Source organism: Rhinatrema bivittatum, chromosome 8 (assembly GCF_901001135.1).
Source record: "Rhinatrema bivittatum chromosome 8, aRhiBiv1.1, whole genome shotgun sequence".
Taxonomy (NCBI): domain Eukaryota; kingdom Metazoa; phylum Chordata; class Amphibia; order Gymnophiona; family Rhinatrematidae; genus Rhinatrema; species Rhinatrema bivittatum.
In genome coordinates, this window is record NC_042622.1 from 263,376,729 (window position 1) to 263,391,407 (window position 14,679).

The following is a 14,679-nucleotide window of genomic DNA, read 5'->3' on the forward strand; positions in this document are numbered from 1 at the left end:
GGAATTGGGACTTAAAGTGTCCAAGGCCATGGACAAGTTGTATCCTCTGCCGGAGGACGTTCTCGAATTACTGCGCCTCCCTCGTGTAGATGCGGCGGTGTCAGCGGTCACCAAGAGATCCACCATCCCTGTCACGGGGGCCACGGCGCTTCGAGACATCCAGGATCGGAAGCTCGAGGTGCAACTTAAAAAAGTTTTCGAAGTGTCCGCTCTGGGAGCCCGAGCGGCTATCTGCAGTAACTTTGCGTTACGGGCGGGCCTTCGGTGGGCCCAGAACTTGCAAGCAAATGCTGGTCTGTCCGAAGGGGAAGCCTCACAGGCGGATCACTTGGAGGCGGTGATAGCCTACAGTGCGGATGCAATGCATGATTTGCTGAGAACTTCGGCCAGGGCTATGGTGTCGGCGGTCTCTGCTCGCCGTCTCCTCTGGCTCCGTAACTGGTCTGCGGATGGTACGTCAAAGGCGCATTTGGGATCCTTACCCTTTAAAGGGAAGTTGCTGTTTGGCAAACAACTGGATGATCTCATGCAGTTCCTCAGCGAGAATAAGGCTTTCAAACTGCCGGAAGACAGACCGCGGTCGCGATCTAACTTCTCGGCCAGGAACAGGTTCCGGTCTAACCGACGTCAGAGGCCGCAGCGATCCGGGACGGGCCCGTCCTACCGAGCCAGTTCGTCCAGATCCTCCTGGTCCCAGTCCTTTCGAGGGAAGAAGTTCAACCGGTCGGGGGGACCCTCGGCGGGATCGGGGTCCAAGTCGACACAATGAAACGAGACGGGTTCATTCCCCGCATCCGCCTCTGGACGCCGTCCCAAACGTGGGGGCGAGGCTGGGGCAGTTTTACGGGGAATGGACCAAGATAACCTCAGACCAGTGGGTCCTCGGAGTCATAAAACACGGTTACGCGTTAGATTTTGCACGCCTGCCGTGGGACAAGTTTCTCGTCTCTCCCTGCAAGGCGGTCGCCAAGCGCGCAGCCGTACGAGTGACCCTTCGGCGCCTGGAAGGTCTGGGCGCCATTGTTCCAGTGCCACCAAGTCAAAGAGGCGTAGGAAGATACTCCATTTACTTCGTGGTTCCCAAGAAGGACGGCGCTTTTCGACCAATTCTCGACCTGAAAGGGGTCAACAAGTGTCTGCGTGTTCCCAGTTTCAAGATGGAGACGATCCGCTCAGTGGTGGCGGCGGTTCGTCCCGGCGAGTTTCTGGCGTCCCTGGATCTCACAGAGGCGTACTTACACATCGGAATTCAGCCGGACCATCACAGGTACCTGCGGTTCTGCATCCTCGGCAGGCATTACCAGTTCCGGGCCCTTCCTTTCGGCCTGGCCACGGCGCCACGCACTTTCACCAAGGTGATGGTGGTGGTAGCGGCCCAGCTCCGGAGGGAGGGGCTCCTGGTTCACCCATACTTGGACGATTGGCTCATCCGGGCCAAATCCGAAGCGGGGTGCAGAGCGGCGATTGCCAGGGTCCTACAGCTCTTGCAGTCGCTGGGCTGGGTAGTCAACCTGGCCAAGAGTCATCTGGAGCCTACCCAGAGGTTGGAGTATCTGGGGGCCTTGTTCGACACGGAGAGTGCTCGAGTGTCGCTCACTCAGGAGAGAGTGGTAAAGCTCCAGGGACAGGTGAAACGCCTTCTGTCCCTACGATGTCCGCTAGTGCGCGATTACTTGATGGTGTTGGGTTCCATGGCGTCCACGCTAGCTTTGGTTCCCTGGGCTTTCGCCCATCTACGGCCGTTACAATCAGCCTTACTTTCCCGCTGGAAGCCGGTATCGGAGGAATTTCTCCTGCCCCTGCCCCTCACGGATCGCGCCCGGGCCAGCATGCAGTGGTGGCTCTGTCCGGGGCACCTGACGTGTGGTGTCTCGCTCCTCATGCCCACCTGGTCGGTGGTCACGACGGACGCCAGCCTCTCTGGTTGGGGGGCGGTCTGTGGGGGGCACTCGGTGCAGGGCCGGTGGTCCAGTCGGCAGTCCCGGTGGTCCATCAACCGGTTGGAGACCCGGGCGGTGGCCTTGGCTTTGCGGGCCTTCCTCCCATTGCTTCGGGGTCAGGCAGTCCGGGTCTTGTCGGACAACGCGACCACGGTGGCCTATATCAATCGCCAAGGAGGAACGAAGAGCCAGCAAGTGGCGGTGGAGGCGAGTCAGCTGATGGACTGGGCGGAGCGCCATCTCAGCAGTCTGGCAGCGTCCCACATCGCCGGCGTGGACAACATACAGGCGGACTTCCTCAGCAGGCATCGCCTGGATCCAGGGGAATGGGAGCTACCGGCGGTAGCGTTTCGTCTGATCTGTGCCAGGTGGGGCCGACCCCGCCTGGACTTGATGGCTACCGTGCAGAACGCAAAGGCTCCGCGGTTCTTCAGCCGACGGAGAGAGCGGGGAGCCGAGGGGGTCGATGCGCTGGTCCTCCCTTGGCCCGTGGACGTACTGCTCTATGTCTTCCCGCCGTGGCCCCTAATCGGAAGGGTGTTACGGCGAATAGAGTTGCATCCGGGACCGGTGATCTTGGTGGCGCCGGAGTGGCCCAGACGGCCGTGGTTCGCGGATCTCGTTCAGCTCGCGGCGGAGCCACCCCTTCGGTTTCACGGGGTCGCCGGCATTCTTCGTCAGGGACCCGTCTGTTTGGAGGATGCGGCTCACTTTTGTCTCGCGGCTTGGCTTTTGAGAGGGCGCGCTTGAGGACTAAAGGGTACTCCGAGGCGGTGATCACTACGTTGTTGAGAGCTCGAAAACAGTCTACCTCTTTAACCTACATGCGGGTCTGGACGGTTTTTGAGGACTGGTGTGGTTCTCACGAGGTTAACCCCATTCGACCTGCAGTGCCTGAGGTTCTAGCATTTCTTCAAGAGGGCCTCTCGAAGGGGCTGTCTTGGAGTACTTTAAAGGTTCAGATTGCGGCCCTTGGGTGTCTTCGTGGGAAGGTCCAAGGGGTGTCCCTGGCTTGCCACCCGGATGTAACGCGTTTCCTTCGGGGGGCTAAACATCTGCGTCCGCCGGTGCGAAATCCGTGTCCGTCTTGGAATTTGAATTATGTGCTTTCAGCTCTTTGTGGTGCACCGTTCGAGCCGATCAAGCGGGCGACGCTGAAAGATCTGACCTTGAAGACTGTGTTTCTAGTCGCCATCACTTCCGCTCGTCGCGTCTCGGAGCTACAGGCCCTGTCTTGTCGGGAACCGTTTTTGCGGTTTACGGAAGCAGGGGTGTCTCTGAGGACGGTTCCGTCCTTTTTGCCCAAAGTGGTATCTTCGTTCCACTTGAATCAGTCTGTGGATCTCCCGGGGTTTTCGACCGTGGATCCGACAGACAAGGGGTCTAAGGACTTACGAAAACTTGATGTGCGTAGGATTCTACTTCGGTATCTGGAGGTTACGAATCCTTTCCGGATCTCTGACCACCTGTTTGTGCTCTGCTCGGGGGGTCGCAGGGGGTCCGCGGCGTCGCGGGCCACTATTGCGCGTTGGCTCAAAGAGGCGATTGGCTCAGCGTATCTGCTGCATGGCAAGCTGGCACCTCAGGGGCTTCGCGCTCACTCGACTCGGGCGCAAGCCACGTCTTGGGCAGAGGTCTCTCAGGTGTCCACGCAGGAGATCTGTAGGGCAGCGACTTGGAAGTCGTTGCATTCTTTTACCAGACATTATAGACTGGATGTGCAGGCAGCGGAATCTCGGGGGTTTGGGGGGAGTGTTCTCCGAGCGGGACTCTCTGCTTCCCGCCCTTGAGGTTTGGCTCTGGTACATCCCAGGTGTCTGGACTGATCCGGGTACGTACAGGGAAATGAAAATTAGTTCTTACCTGATAATTTTCGTTCCTGTAGTACCACGGATCAGTCCAGGCTCCCACCCGTCTGTGTGTTCTTGTTGCTGAGAAATAGAGGGAGAGTCCGCTCGTTTCACTGGAGTATTGTTGACTCCCCTTTGGAGTCCCTGTTTCCTCTTTCGGAACTGGCCGTTGTGTTTTGTTGCTGGTTCTGATGTTTCCGATTCCAGCCGGAGTGCTGTGTTGAATCGGTGGATTTTGTTTTTTCTAGTTAGTTAGTCGGACTTTTTGATCTTGCTTTGACAGGACGTTCGACTGAGGGGCTGTGGGTGGCACCTTACTATATGTAGGGAGCCCGTCGAGTTTTGCTCTGTCTCCATCTGCTGGTGCGGAGTCACAACCCAGGTGTCTGGACTGATCCGTGGTACTACAGGAACGAAAATTATCAGGTAAGAACTAATTTTCATTTATTTTTCCCTATATGCATCACATTGCACTTATCCACATTAAATTTCATCTGCCATTTCGTTGCCCAATTTTCTAGTCTCACAAGGGCTTCCTGCAATTTATCACAATCTGCTTGTGATTTAATTACTCTGAACAATTTTGTATCATCTGCAAATTTGATTAACTCACTCGTCGTATTTCTTTCCAGATCGTTTATAAATATATTGAAAAGTAAGGGTCCCAATACAGATCTCTGAGGCACTCCACTGCCCACCCCCCTCCACTGAGAAAATTGTCCATTTAATATATATCTCCTCTTCTACTTGGAAGAATTCGCTACAGACACCATCAGTGAGTACTACTGTACTACTATCATCCACTCCTCGGAGCTGTCTCCCTGGAACCAGGTACTCGCTCCTCGAGGGCCAGCTCGAGGAGCGAGTACAGCGCCAGGTACAGCACCAGTGCCATCTCCTACGTGGAACCGCTGTGTAAGTACTTTGCCAACGAGTCTCTCTGCTTCCAGGGATCTGGTACTCGCTCCTTGAGGGCCAGCTCTCCCTATCTTGGGACTTCTCCATATTTGGGACTCTGTGAATGTTCTATTGTACTCACTTTCTCAGTTCTCTCCACTTCAGCACTGCTACCGGAGGAATCGCTGTTCCAGCGCCCTGGGGAATACTAGCCCAGCTGGGCTACTACATCTACTCACTACTGCCACCTCTGGTGGTTTATCAAACTGTCCAAATAAAGAAATATCTGTGTTTGTGTGTCCAGAGCTGAGTCTGACCTGTGGCCCCTCACGGGGCTTCCCTCCATGGGCGTGGTCAGCTGCCTCAGTGTCCAAGGGTCCACCCAAACCTCACTAATTATAACATGCAGTGATTGTTTCCTTTTCCTACGGCTGCAGTGTGAAGATTTTCAGGATCTGGTGGTGGGTGCCCTGGTGACAGCCCTTACCAGGTGTATCACTATTCCAGTGGAAGGGGATGCATCACTGAAGGATTCACAGAACAGGAAGATGGAACCACTTTTTCGGAACTTGTTCATCTTGTTGGCGACAGATGTTCACATCTCTGTTCAGTTATGGTGGTGCGAGCGCTTCTTCGTTTGATCCAGCAGCTGCCGGAGAGCGAGGAGGTAGCCTGGATGGAGTTGGTGGCTGCCTTTTTGGCAAACACGTTGTATGACTTGTTATGTTGTTCATCCCAGTAGTAGCCATTTGGTAATAGTCCGTCAGTTACTTTAGAATTGAGCAGCTGACTCATAGTCTAAGACCTAGCTGGGGAAGTTCCCCTTCAAGCGCAAGCTTCTGTTCGAGGAGGACCTGGACCAGTTAGTGAAAAACTTTGGAAACCAAAGCCCCAGCGATAACCTGAGGATATAGGTTATAGGAGAGGCAGAGGTCAAGGGCAGTTTTGGGCCTCTTGAAGGTTCCATCTCCGTTGCAGTTCTTTAGGTCCATCTCCACTACGTATCCCAAGGTGAGAGGCTGGGGTTATTTCTTTTGTGGAGCCAGGTTTCTAAGCTTGGCCAAGGGTCGGCAGAGCTGCCTCCTGAGGACCCGCGGGTCCAATGTCTGTTATTTCCCATAAGAGAACATCTACGGGAGTTTTACAGAGAATGAGCCCAGCTAACGTACGACCTTTGGATGTTGGAGATCATTCGCTCAGGGTATACATTTATTTATTTATTTAGCATTTTTCTATACCGAACTTCATGGTTAAATACCATATCAGATCGGTTTACATCGAACGGGGGATAGAGAAACTTGTAACAGAAATGGAACAGTACAATATAATTAGATCTATGTTGTCCCATGCAAAATGTCTTTCTGGTGTCGCCTTGTTCAATTCCGTCCAAGCAGCAGGCTGTCCCATAGGCTTTATTGAAGCTTCAGTTCCAGCGGAGTAGCTTCAGTACCCCCTTCCGAATGGGGTCAGGGCTGTTACTACATTTATTTTGTTGTGCCCAAGAAGGATGGATCCTTTCAGCCCATCTTTGATCTCAATCACTGCCTGTGGGTTCCGCGTTTTCTCATGGAAGCACTGAGGTCTGTCTTCATTGCGGTTCATCAGGAGGAATTCCTGTGCTCCCTGGATCTGACAGAGGCCTACCTTCACATTCTGATCCAGGAAAGGGATCAGAGGAACCTGTGTTTTTGTGTGCTGCAGGAACACTTTCAGTTCCGGGCACTGCCCTTTGGTCTTGTGACTGCGCCACAGGTGTTTACCACAGTAATGGTCATAGTAGTGGCAGCGCTTCAGTGCAAGATAATTGTAGTGCACTCATGTCTGATGACTGGTTAATCTGCGCACCATCACACGAGGAGTCAGTGCAGGTGACTCATCAGGTGGTGCAGATCTTAGAAAGCTTGGGCTGGGTGATCAATTTTGCAGAGTTCTCTTCAGCCTACACTGTCCCTGGAGTACTTGGAGGCAACATTTGACACTCAGGTGGGTCATGTGTATCTCACAGACGAGCGGGTCCTCAAGATGCGCCAGCAGGTTTAGAACTTTCTGTAATGATCGATTCGCTCGGCGTGGGACTATTTGTAAGTGCTTGGCTTGAAGGCAGCAACTTTTGATCTAGTTTCGTGGGCCAAGGTACATATGCATCCGCTCCAGGTGTCGTTCCTGTCCAGATGGTTTCTGGTGTTTCAGGACTATGGGGTGAGGCTTCCACTGTGCCTAGAGGTACGAGAGTCACTGATCTGGTGGATGGTCCTGCACATCTCCTAAAGTGGGTCAGCTTGATGACACTGCCCTAGATCTTGGTGACAACGGTCGCGAGCCTCTCAGAGGGTGCATTCTCAGGAGCAGGTGGCTCATGGCAGATGGTCTTCGACTGAGGCTTCTTAGTCCATCAGCAAATTGGAGGTCAGGGCCATTTGGTTGACTGTCCTTCATTTTCTCCCTCTGATTTAAGGGAGGGCCATTCAGGTCCTGTCAGACAATTCCACAGCAGTACCATATGTGAATTGGCAAGGGGGAACCCAGAATCAGGAGTGGGGGGGGGGGTTTGTTGGAGTCCTCACTCCTGTTCCCATGGGCAGAGAAGAACTTGCAATTGTTCTTGGCTGTGCATATTGCCAGTCAGGAAAACATTCAGGCCGACTTTCTCAGCCAGAACCAATTGGATCCCAGAGAATGGGAGTTGAGTCTAGATGTGTTCCACCAGATTTGCTGCAGGTGGGATTGACCATAGGTGGATCTGATGGCAACCCAACGAAATGCAAAGGTCGATTGGTTTTTCAGCCAGTGCCAGAAACATGAGTTGTTGGACATCGATACCCCAGTCGGAGGGCGCATGCTTCTGTATGCCTTCCCTCCATGGCAGGCTGCTCCGAAGAGTGGACTTGGAAAACAATCAGGTCATTCTGGTGGCACCGGATTGGCCTCGCCTAACATGGTATGTGGACATTGTATGGTGCAAGTGGACCGGCACTTCCATCTGCCAAGGATGTGGGAGTCTCTTGGTTCAAGAGCCCGTGGTAATGGAGGATCCAGCTCCTACTGCCTGGCTCTTGAGCAGAAACTCTATTCCTCTGCGGTTCATTTCTAGGCTTTTGAAGTCCCACAGGTGGTCCACAACTTTGGCTTATATCCCTATTTGAGCAGTTTTGTGGTACTAGAATCTCCTTGGCAGGCATAGATAGGTACCCTGTATTCTGGCCTTTCTCCAAGGCAGTTTTAATAAGGGCTTCTTCTTGAATTCCTTGAAGGTCCAGGTGGCCGCCATTTCTTGCTACAAGGGACCACTTGGGGATGTCTCCCTAGTAACTCATTCGGATGCTGCGGCCTCCCTTTCATCCTATCGTACTCCCACGGGATCTGAATTTGGTGTTGAATGCTCTTTTGAGGGACTTCCTTTGAGCTCTGAAACAGTCCTCGCTGAAGGACCTTTCTCTGAAGACAGCATTCCTGGTGGTGATTTGTTCCATGCAGCAGGTTTCGGAATTGCAAGCTTTATCTTGCTAGGGCCCTTTTTTGATGATTTCCTTGAGCGTGGTCACATTCCGTCTGCTGCTGTCATTTATCCCTAAGGTGAATTCTGCCTTTCACATTAACCGAGTGATTTCCCTTCCGGCATATTCTCGGGAGGAGTGTGGGTTGGAGTACCGGTCCCTCCAGTGTTTGGTTGAGCACAGAATGGTTCTGCGCTGTTTGGAAGTTACTAATGACTTCTGCAAGTCAGACAGGTTGTTTGTCCTATTTGGAGGTCCACATAAAGGGGAGGCGGCCTCTAAGGCTACCTTGGCCTGCTGGATAAAGGACATTATTGATTTGGCATATTTGCCTAAAGGCAAGAAGCCTCCTGAACTGGGGGGCTCACACACCACCAGGGCACATTCAATATCCTGGGCTGACATTTCAGGGCGGCTGATTGGTTGTCCCTGAATTCCTTTGTGAAGCATTATAGGCTGCACGTACTTGTTCAGGAGGAGTTTGCTTATGTGGTGGGATTTTACGAGCAGTCTTCACTTCTTCCCACCCAGGTAATTATCGCTTTGGTACTTCCTACTTTTAATGGTTGAACTGGTGTAGCAGGACGAGATGGAAGGAGAAATATTCTTACTTATAATTTCCTTTTCATTAGTTCTGCTACACCAGTCCAGGACCCACCTAGGAAGCATGGCTGCATAATTGTCAGACTGTTTTGGTTAGGATGATGTGGAAGGTTGAATTTTGGCGTTTATTCCCAGTGTGGTTCCCTCTGTGTTGTTCTTTTCCTTCTCCTTCTATTGGCAGGGAAATTTCATTTCATGGTAGAATTTGTCATCAATGGTTGATGTTTCGTGTGTGCAAGGGGGTCTGACCCGAAGCTTTATCAGAAAGATACTGGGTTCCTGTGGCTAGCACCACACAGGAAAACAGTGTTGTCTGCCTCGATCTGCTGGTAGGGGGAAATAACCCACTTGTAATGGCTGGACTGGTGTATCAGGACTAATGGAAAGGAAATTAGCAGGTAAGAACATTTCTCCTTACTTAGGGCAAAGTATGAATATTCGCACTTCTGGAGATGAGTGGTATGTTGTTGTTAATCTGTTTTTAAAGTTGTGGAATTTTAAGCTGTTTTTGTGTCTCATTGGAAACCCTATGCTTGGGGAGTGGATGGCTTTTGGTTAGTTATTTTTTTAACTTGTTACAGGAAATATTGGCAGGCTGAGGTCATCATGGGAGCATATAAGGGGTGACAACAGGAATCCTATTATTCTCTATCTGCTAGTTGGTGGGCAGATGGAGAATAATAGATAGTCTAGCTGGACTCAAGGAAAGGAAATTATCAAGTAAGAATGCATTTTTTTCTTAGAAAACGGCACTTAATGAATTAAAGTACCTCTGAGCCTAATAGTCAAAAGATCTAGGCACCTGTCTTTAAGAATTGGTTGCCTGGATCTTCCTAAATACAAATTCCCCTCTTCTCAGTGCCTACATTTAGGTATCCTAAAATTGGGTGGAGCTGTTGGGAGGAGCAAAGTTGGGAAGTCAGGGCTGATTTATAGTTTTTGGAAGTGTGATATATGTCATATGAAGCGTAAAGAATTATAACATTGGGGTTGCTCTCTGGTGCTGCTTCTGATCCTTTTTAATCCCCAGCAATAACCTGGATCTTTCTTTTCCAGTCTGGGGACCACAAAGAAAGGGATTGGTCCCGTATACTCATCCAAGGCTGCTCGGACGGGGCTGCGCATCTGTGATCTCCTGGCAGACTTTCAGGAGTTCTCCAAGAAGTGAGTGTGGGGGGTGGGGGGAGGGTGGAATAGGAAAGGTCCGATTTAAGTGCATAAGACTACTCTAGTGAGCATTCCTCAGTCTTTTATCTCTGTAGAATGGAATCTGGCACTGAGGCAGGAGAGTCTGATCTTGCTGCTAATTCCTGCAAGACAGCATGAAGAGCCAGTACCCTGCCCCACTTCTGTATTCCTTCTGCAGACTGATATTTCCAAGATTCAGAAGGAGCTCTAATCTCTCCCTCTCCCTTTCTGTGTCAGGTTTAGGATCCTTGCAGCTCAGTACCAGGCCATGTACCCCACCCTCATCATTGACACTGAAGGAGAGTTACTACAGCTGAAGGTAAGAAAGGTTCTGGGTGTGGGAGAGGAAGAGGAAGAGCAGTCTCTTTCCATTTTTGAACAGCTTTCTCTCCTTCCCCATGTAGCTTTACTCCCTCTTCTCCAACACAGCCTCGTTTCGCTCATCCTAAATACTTCTCTGTTCCTCTCCTCGCTCCCTTCATTTGCAGCTTTGGCCCTCTAATCTCTACATCTCCATGCATTTCTGTCCCTTTTTCTGTTGATAAGCAGGCTGAATTAGCAAATTAAACATCACATGTGGGTGACGTCATCCAGCAGCATCGAAAAGACTCATCTCTCTAGATAGTAAAGCCTTGAGCTCTACTGAGGATGTGCAAGAATTCCCGCATGGGTGTTGCCTCATGAGTCTCAGTCATTTTTTGTCCAAGCACAGGATGGACATGTACTCAGACTCTCCAGATATTTTTTTCAAAGTTGGAGGTGGTCACTCAGTCCAGCAGGTACTGCAGTTTCTGGAGTTGTTGGGCTGGGTGACGAACCTCGCAAAGAGTCATCTGAGGCCTACCCATCGTTGTAGTACTGATAGCCTGCTTCGGTACCCGGCTGGGGAAGTTGTTTCTGACTAAGGAGAGAGTCCTCAAGTTACAGAGTCAGGTTCTTCGGCTACTGCAACTGTCAGTACCCAGGGTCTGGGATTGCTTGCAGGTTCTGAGTTCCATGGCGTCTATGCTGGAATTCTATGCTGGAATTAGTGCCATGGGCCATGGGGATTTGCGCACATGCGTCCTCTGCAGAGGGCTCTGTAATCCTGTTGCCGGAGCAAAGTTTCAGCATTCTTTACCATTGCCATAGGATGCCAGATCCAGTCTTTCATGGTGACTGATTCGGTGCAGTCTGGAGAAGGGAATCGATCAGGAAATGCCCGGCTGGGTACTAGTGACCACGGATGCCAGCCTCTCTGGCTGAGGAAGGAGAATTTGTCTAGGAAATCAGCCCAAGATCAGTGGTCGACGGAAGAGGCGACTTGGTCCATCAGTCACCTGGAAACCAGGGCAGTCTGCAAGGCCTTGTTGGCGTTTCTTCTGCTCGTTCAGGACAAGTTGGTGCGAGCTTTCTCAGACAGTGTGATGACAGTAGCATACATCAACCGTCAAGGTAGTACAAAGAGTCATCTCGTGGCACTGGAGGTGCAAGAACTGTCCCTGTGGGCGGAGAAACATCTGGTGAGAATAGCTGCTGCTTATGTAGCCGGAGTGGACAATGTGCAGGCGGACTTCCTCAGCAGAAAACGTCTGGACCCAGGGGAGTGGGAGTTGTTGGCAGAAGCCTTTGCCTTGCTGCAGGCAAGGTGGGGCAGACCAGTGGTGGACCTCATGGCGACTCCAGCAAATGCAAAAATAGATCGTTTTTTCAGTCACAGACGAGAGATCGGATCGGAGGGCATCGAAGCTCTCGTTCAACTGGGGCCGACTAATCTATTGCTGTACGTGTTTCCATTGTGGCCTCTTGTAGGTCGAGTGTTGCGGTGCATCGAGCTTCACCCAGATAGGGTGATTCTGGTGGCACCCGAGTGGCCGCATCAGCATGGTTTGCCGATCTTCTGCATCTGGTGGTGGACGGTCTTGTTCGCTTGGCTCATCTCTCAGGATTGCTACGGCAGGGACCCATATTTTCAGACTGGAAGGATCACTTCTGTCTAGCAGCTTGGCTTTTGAGAGGCAGCGACTCTGTTTGAAAGGTTATTCGGAACCTATTATTGCGACTTTGCTTCAGGCGAGGAAATCTTCCACTTCCATGGCTTATGTCCTGGTGTGGAGAGTTTTCGAATCTTGATGTTTCCAGAACAGGGTGCAGCCTTTAAAGGTGGACATTTCGCATATCCATACTTTTTGCAGAGTGGTTTGGCTTAGGGGTTGGCCTGTAATTCCTTTTGGGCCCAGACGGCAGCCTTGGGTTCTCTTCGTGGTAGGATTAAGAGAAAACCACTGGTGTCTTATCTGGATGTGGTTCGTTTCCCAAAAGGTGCAAAACATTTGTGTCCTCCGATGCGGAAGATCTGTCTGGCATGGAATCTTAATTTGGTTATTCGCGTGCTGTGTGGCCCTCCCTTCAAGCCAATGCGGAGAGCGTCTTTGAAGGATTTAACCTTGAAGACTGTTTTCCTGGTAGCCATTGTTGTGGGAACACGGGTAGCGGATCCATCTCTGGTGATTTTGTGTACCCTTGGGCCACAACGCAGCCACAGAGGAACTCCGGCAAGCGCCAAGGCAGGTGAAGAGTGTCCAAGTGTAGGCTGGTGTTGCTGGAACCTTGGCCACAGCCGAACCTGTACGCAGCAGAGAGACCCAAACAACGCAATGTTGGTCTCGAGAGTGGTCCTCCGACTACTCGTTAGCCCTTTCGGACCCGCCACATGGGAGCAGCGACAGGATGGACAGTGGTTGAAGGACGAAGACATCGAACGAAGACTTGAAGTGAGACAAGACTCTGGATACGTGGAGTGGAACGACACTCTGGATACGTGGAGTGAGACGAGACTCTGAACACTTAGAGAGAAAGGAGATTCTGGATACGTGGAGTGAAATGACTGATCACATAGAGAAAGAAACTCAGGAAGGCCATGAGTTGCTTGAAGAGTACTGAGTCGGTACTGCACATCATGTGCCCTACACAACCTAGCCGGACTGGTCCCGGACCATGCAGGCGGCGCACCCTATACAGTTGGGTAGGCTGGTCGCAGACCACGCTAGTGGTTCCCCACTCAAGTTGCTTGCAGAATGCTGAGTCGGTACTACCACATCACGTGCCCTACTCAGCCAATGAAGACAGGTCATGGACCACGCTGGTGGTTCCCCACACAGGAAGAAGAGAAGATGAAGTGAAGACTCCGACGAAGCCTGTACCGAAGTGTGCCCTGCACAGCCAATCAAGGCCAGGCACAGACCACACCGGGACGGAACAGGAAACAGGGTTCATTCATGGAGTGAAGGCAAGTAGAAGACTGAGGATCCAGACAGGGTTGAAGATTCGAGGGAATGCCTCGGCAACAAAGTCAGGATAAGGAAGATAAAAGCTGGAACCTCTTGGAGACTTGCATTGCCATGAAAAAGGAAGGTTATCCGGAAAAAGGAGACATCTAGACGTAAAAACATCTGACGGACGAACATTAGGAACATCTAGAACACAGAAGCTTGACGAGACGAGAGACCAGGAGAAGACGAAGACACGGGATCCCACATAAAACGAAGTGCCTTGAGAAGCTGAAGACGAGAAGTCTTAAGGAGGACTGGCTCCTTGCAAAGGCAAGGTTGAAGTGACGACGAGCCCCTTTTGTAGGGCTGAAGAGGCGACTCCCACGATGATGTCAGAAGAGCACCACTCCTACGCTGTCCCTTTAAGAAGGGAAGGAAGTCGCGACCTTGCCCCCTAGGAAGAAGGGACAGGACTCTGGTCAGCGCCCATGCTGCTGAAGAGTGCAGGAGAGGAGCTAGGCCGCAAACCAGGCCCAGCACGTCGGAGGTGGCTTCCCTGCCGCATGGAAGGGCACCAAAGGCGGCTCTGAACTCCAGGCAAGATCGGGGATGTAGGCCCTTTTCCCTCTGAGAACCGGAGGTAAGGTTGGCGACCTCCGGGTCGCAAGAGGATATTGTCAGTGGCCTCCCAGCCACATGGAACTTGGCAACACGGCCCCAGCCGTGTGATGGAAGTTCCAGAGGCCTCCGGACCGCTCATGCAGAAGTAGCGCAGTGAGACACGGCGGCCCCGGGCCACGTGAAGTGAAGCAGCACAGCCCCTGCCACGTAAAGATGTAATAGCGCAGCTCCATGCCGCGGGAGGGAGCATGGGCGGCATGGAGCTGCGAGACTGCAGAAGCGCGGCTCCAGCTGCATGGGACAGATGTCGTCAGCCTCCGGGTTGCATATGAAGCAGAAAAAGAGGTGAAGAGGCGGCCTGTGGCTCCTGCCACAGGCCGCCTCTTCACCTCTTCACCTCTTTTTTTGCCTAGCCGCATCTGTGCGGCTAGGCAAATTTCTGAGCTGCAAACGTTGTCGTGTAAGGACTCTTTCCTGTGCTTTTCGGAGGATGGGGTTTCCTTACATACAGTTCCTTCCTTTTTGCCGAAGGTGGTGTCTTCTTTTCACCTTAATCAAGTGGTTGAGCTTCTGGTCTTTCCAAACTTGACGGCCCATACTCCGATGGCTAGGGAGCTTCACTTATTGGATGTGCATCGAATTCTTTTGCGATATCGCAAGGTGACCAATCGCTTTCGGAGATCTGATCATCTGTTTGTCCTGTTCAGTGAAGCAAAGAAGGGAAATAAGGCTTCCAAGGGCACTTTTGCTTGATGGTTAAAAGAGACTATAGCTTTGGCTTATATCTGTAAGGGCCGGCTGGTGCTGAAGGGTTTGAGAGCACAGGCAACCTCGT

General features: G+C 51.8%; 1 protein-coding gene across 1 annotated transcript in view; it reads left to right on the forward strand.

Moving 5' to 3' along the window:
• Nucleotides 1–14,679, forward strand: part of LOC115098316 (adenylosuccinate synthetase isozyme 2-like) — a 70,504-nt gene that overhangs the window by 39,867 nt on the left and 15,958 nt on the right. The window contains exons 6-7 of the mRNA XM_029614850.1: nucleotides 9,841–9,948; nucleotides 10,210–10,291. Of these exons, the coding sequence (XP_029470710.1) occupies nucleotides 9,841–9,948; nucleotides 10,210–10,291 (190 nt within the window). The remainder of the gene's footprint in view (nucleotides 1–9,840; nucleotides 9,949–10,209; nucleotides 10,292–14,679) is intronic.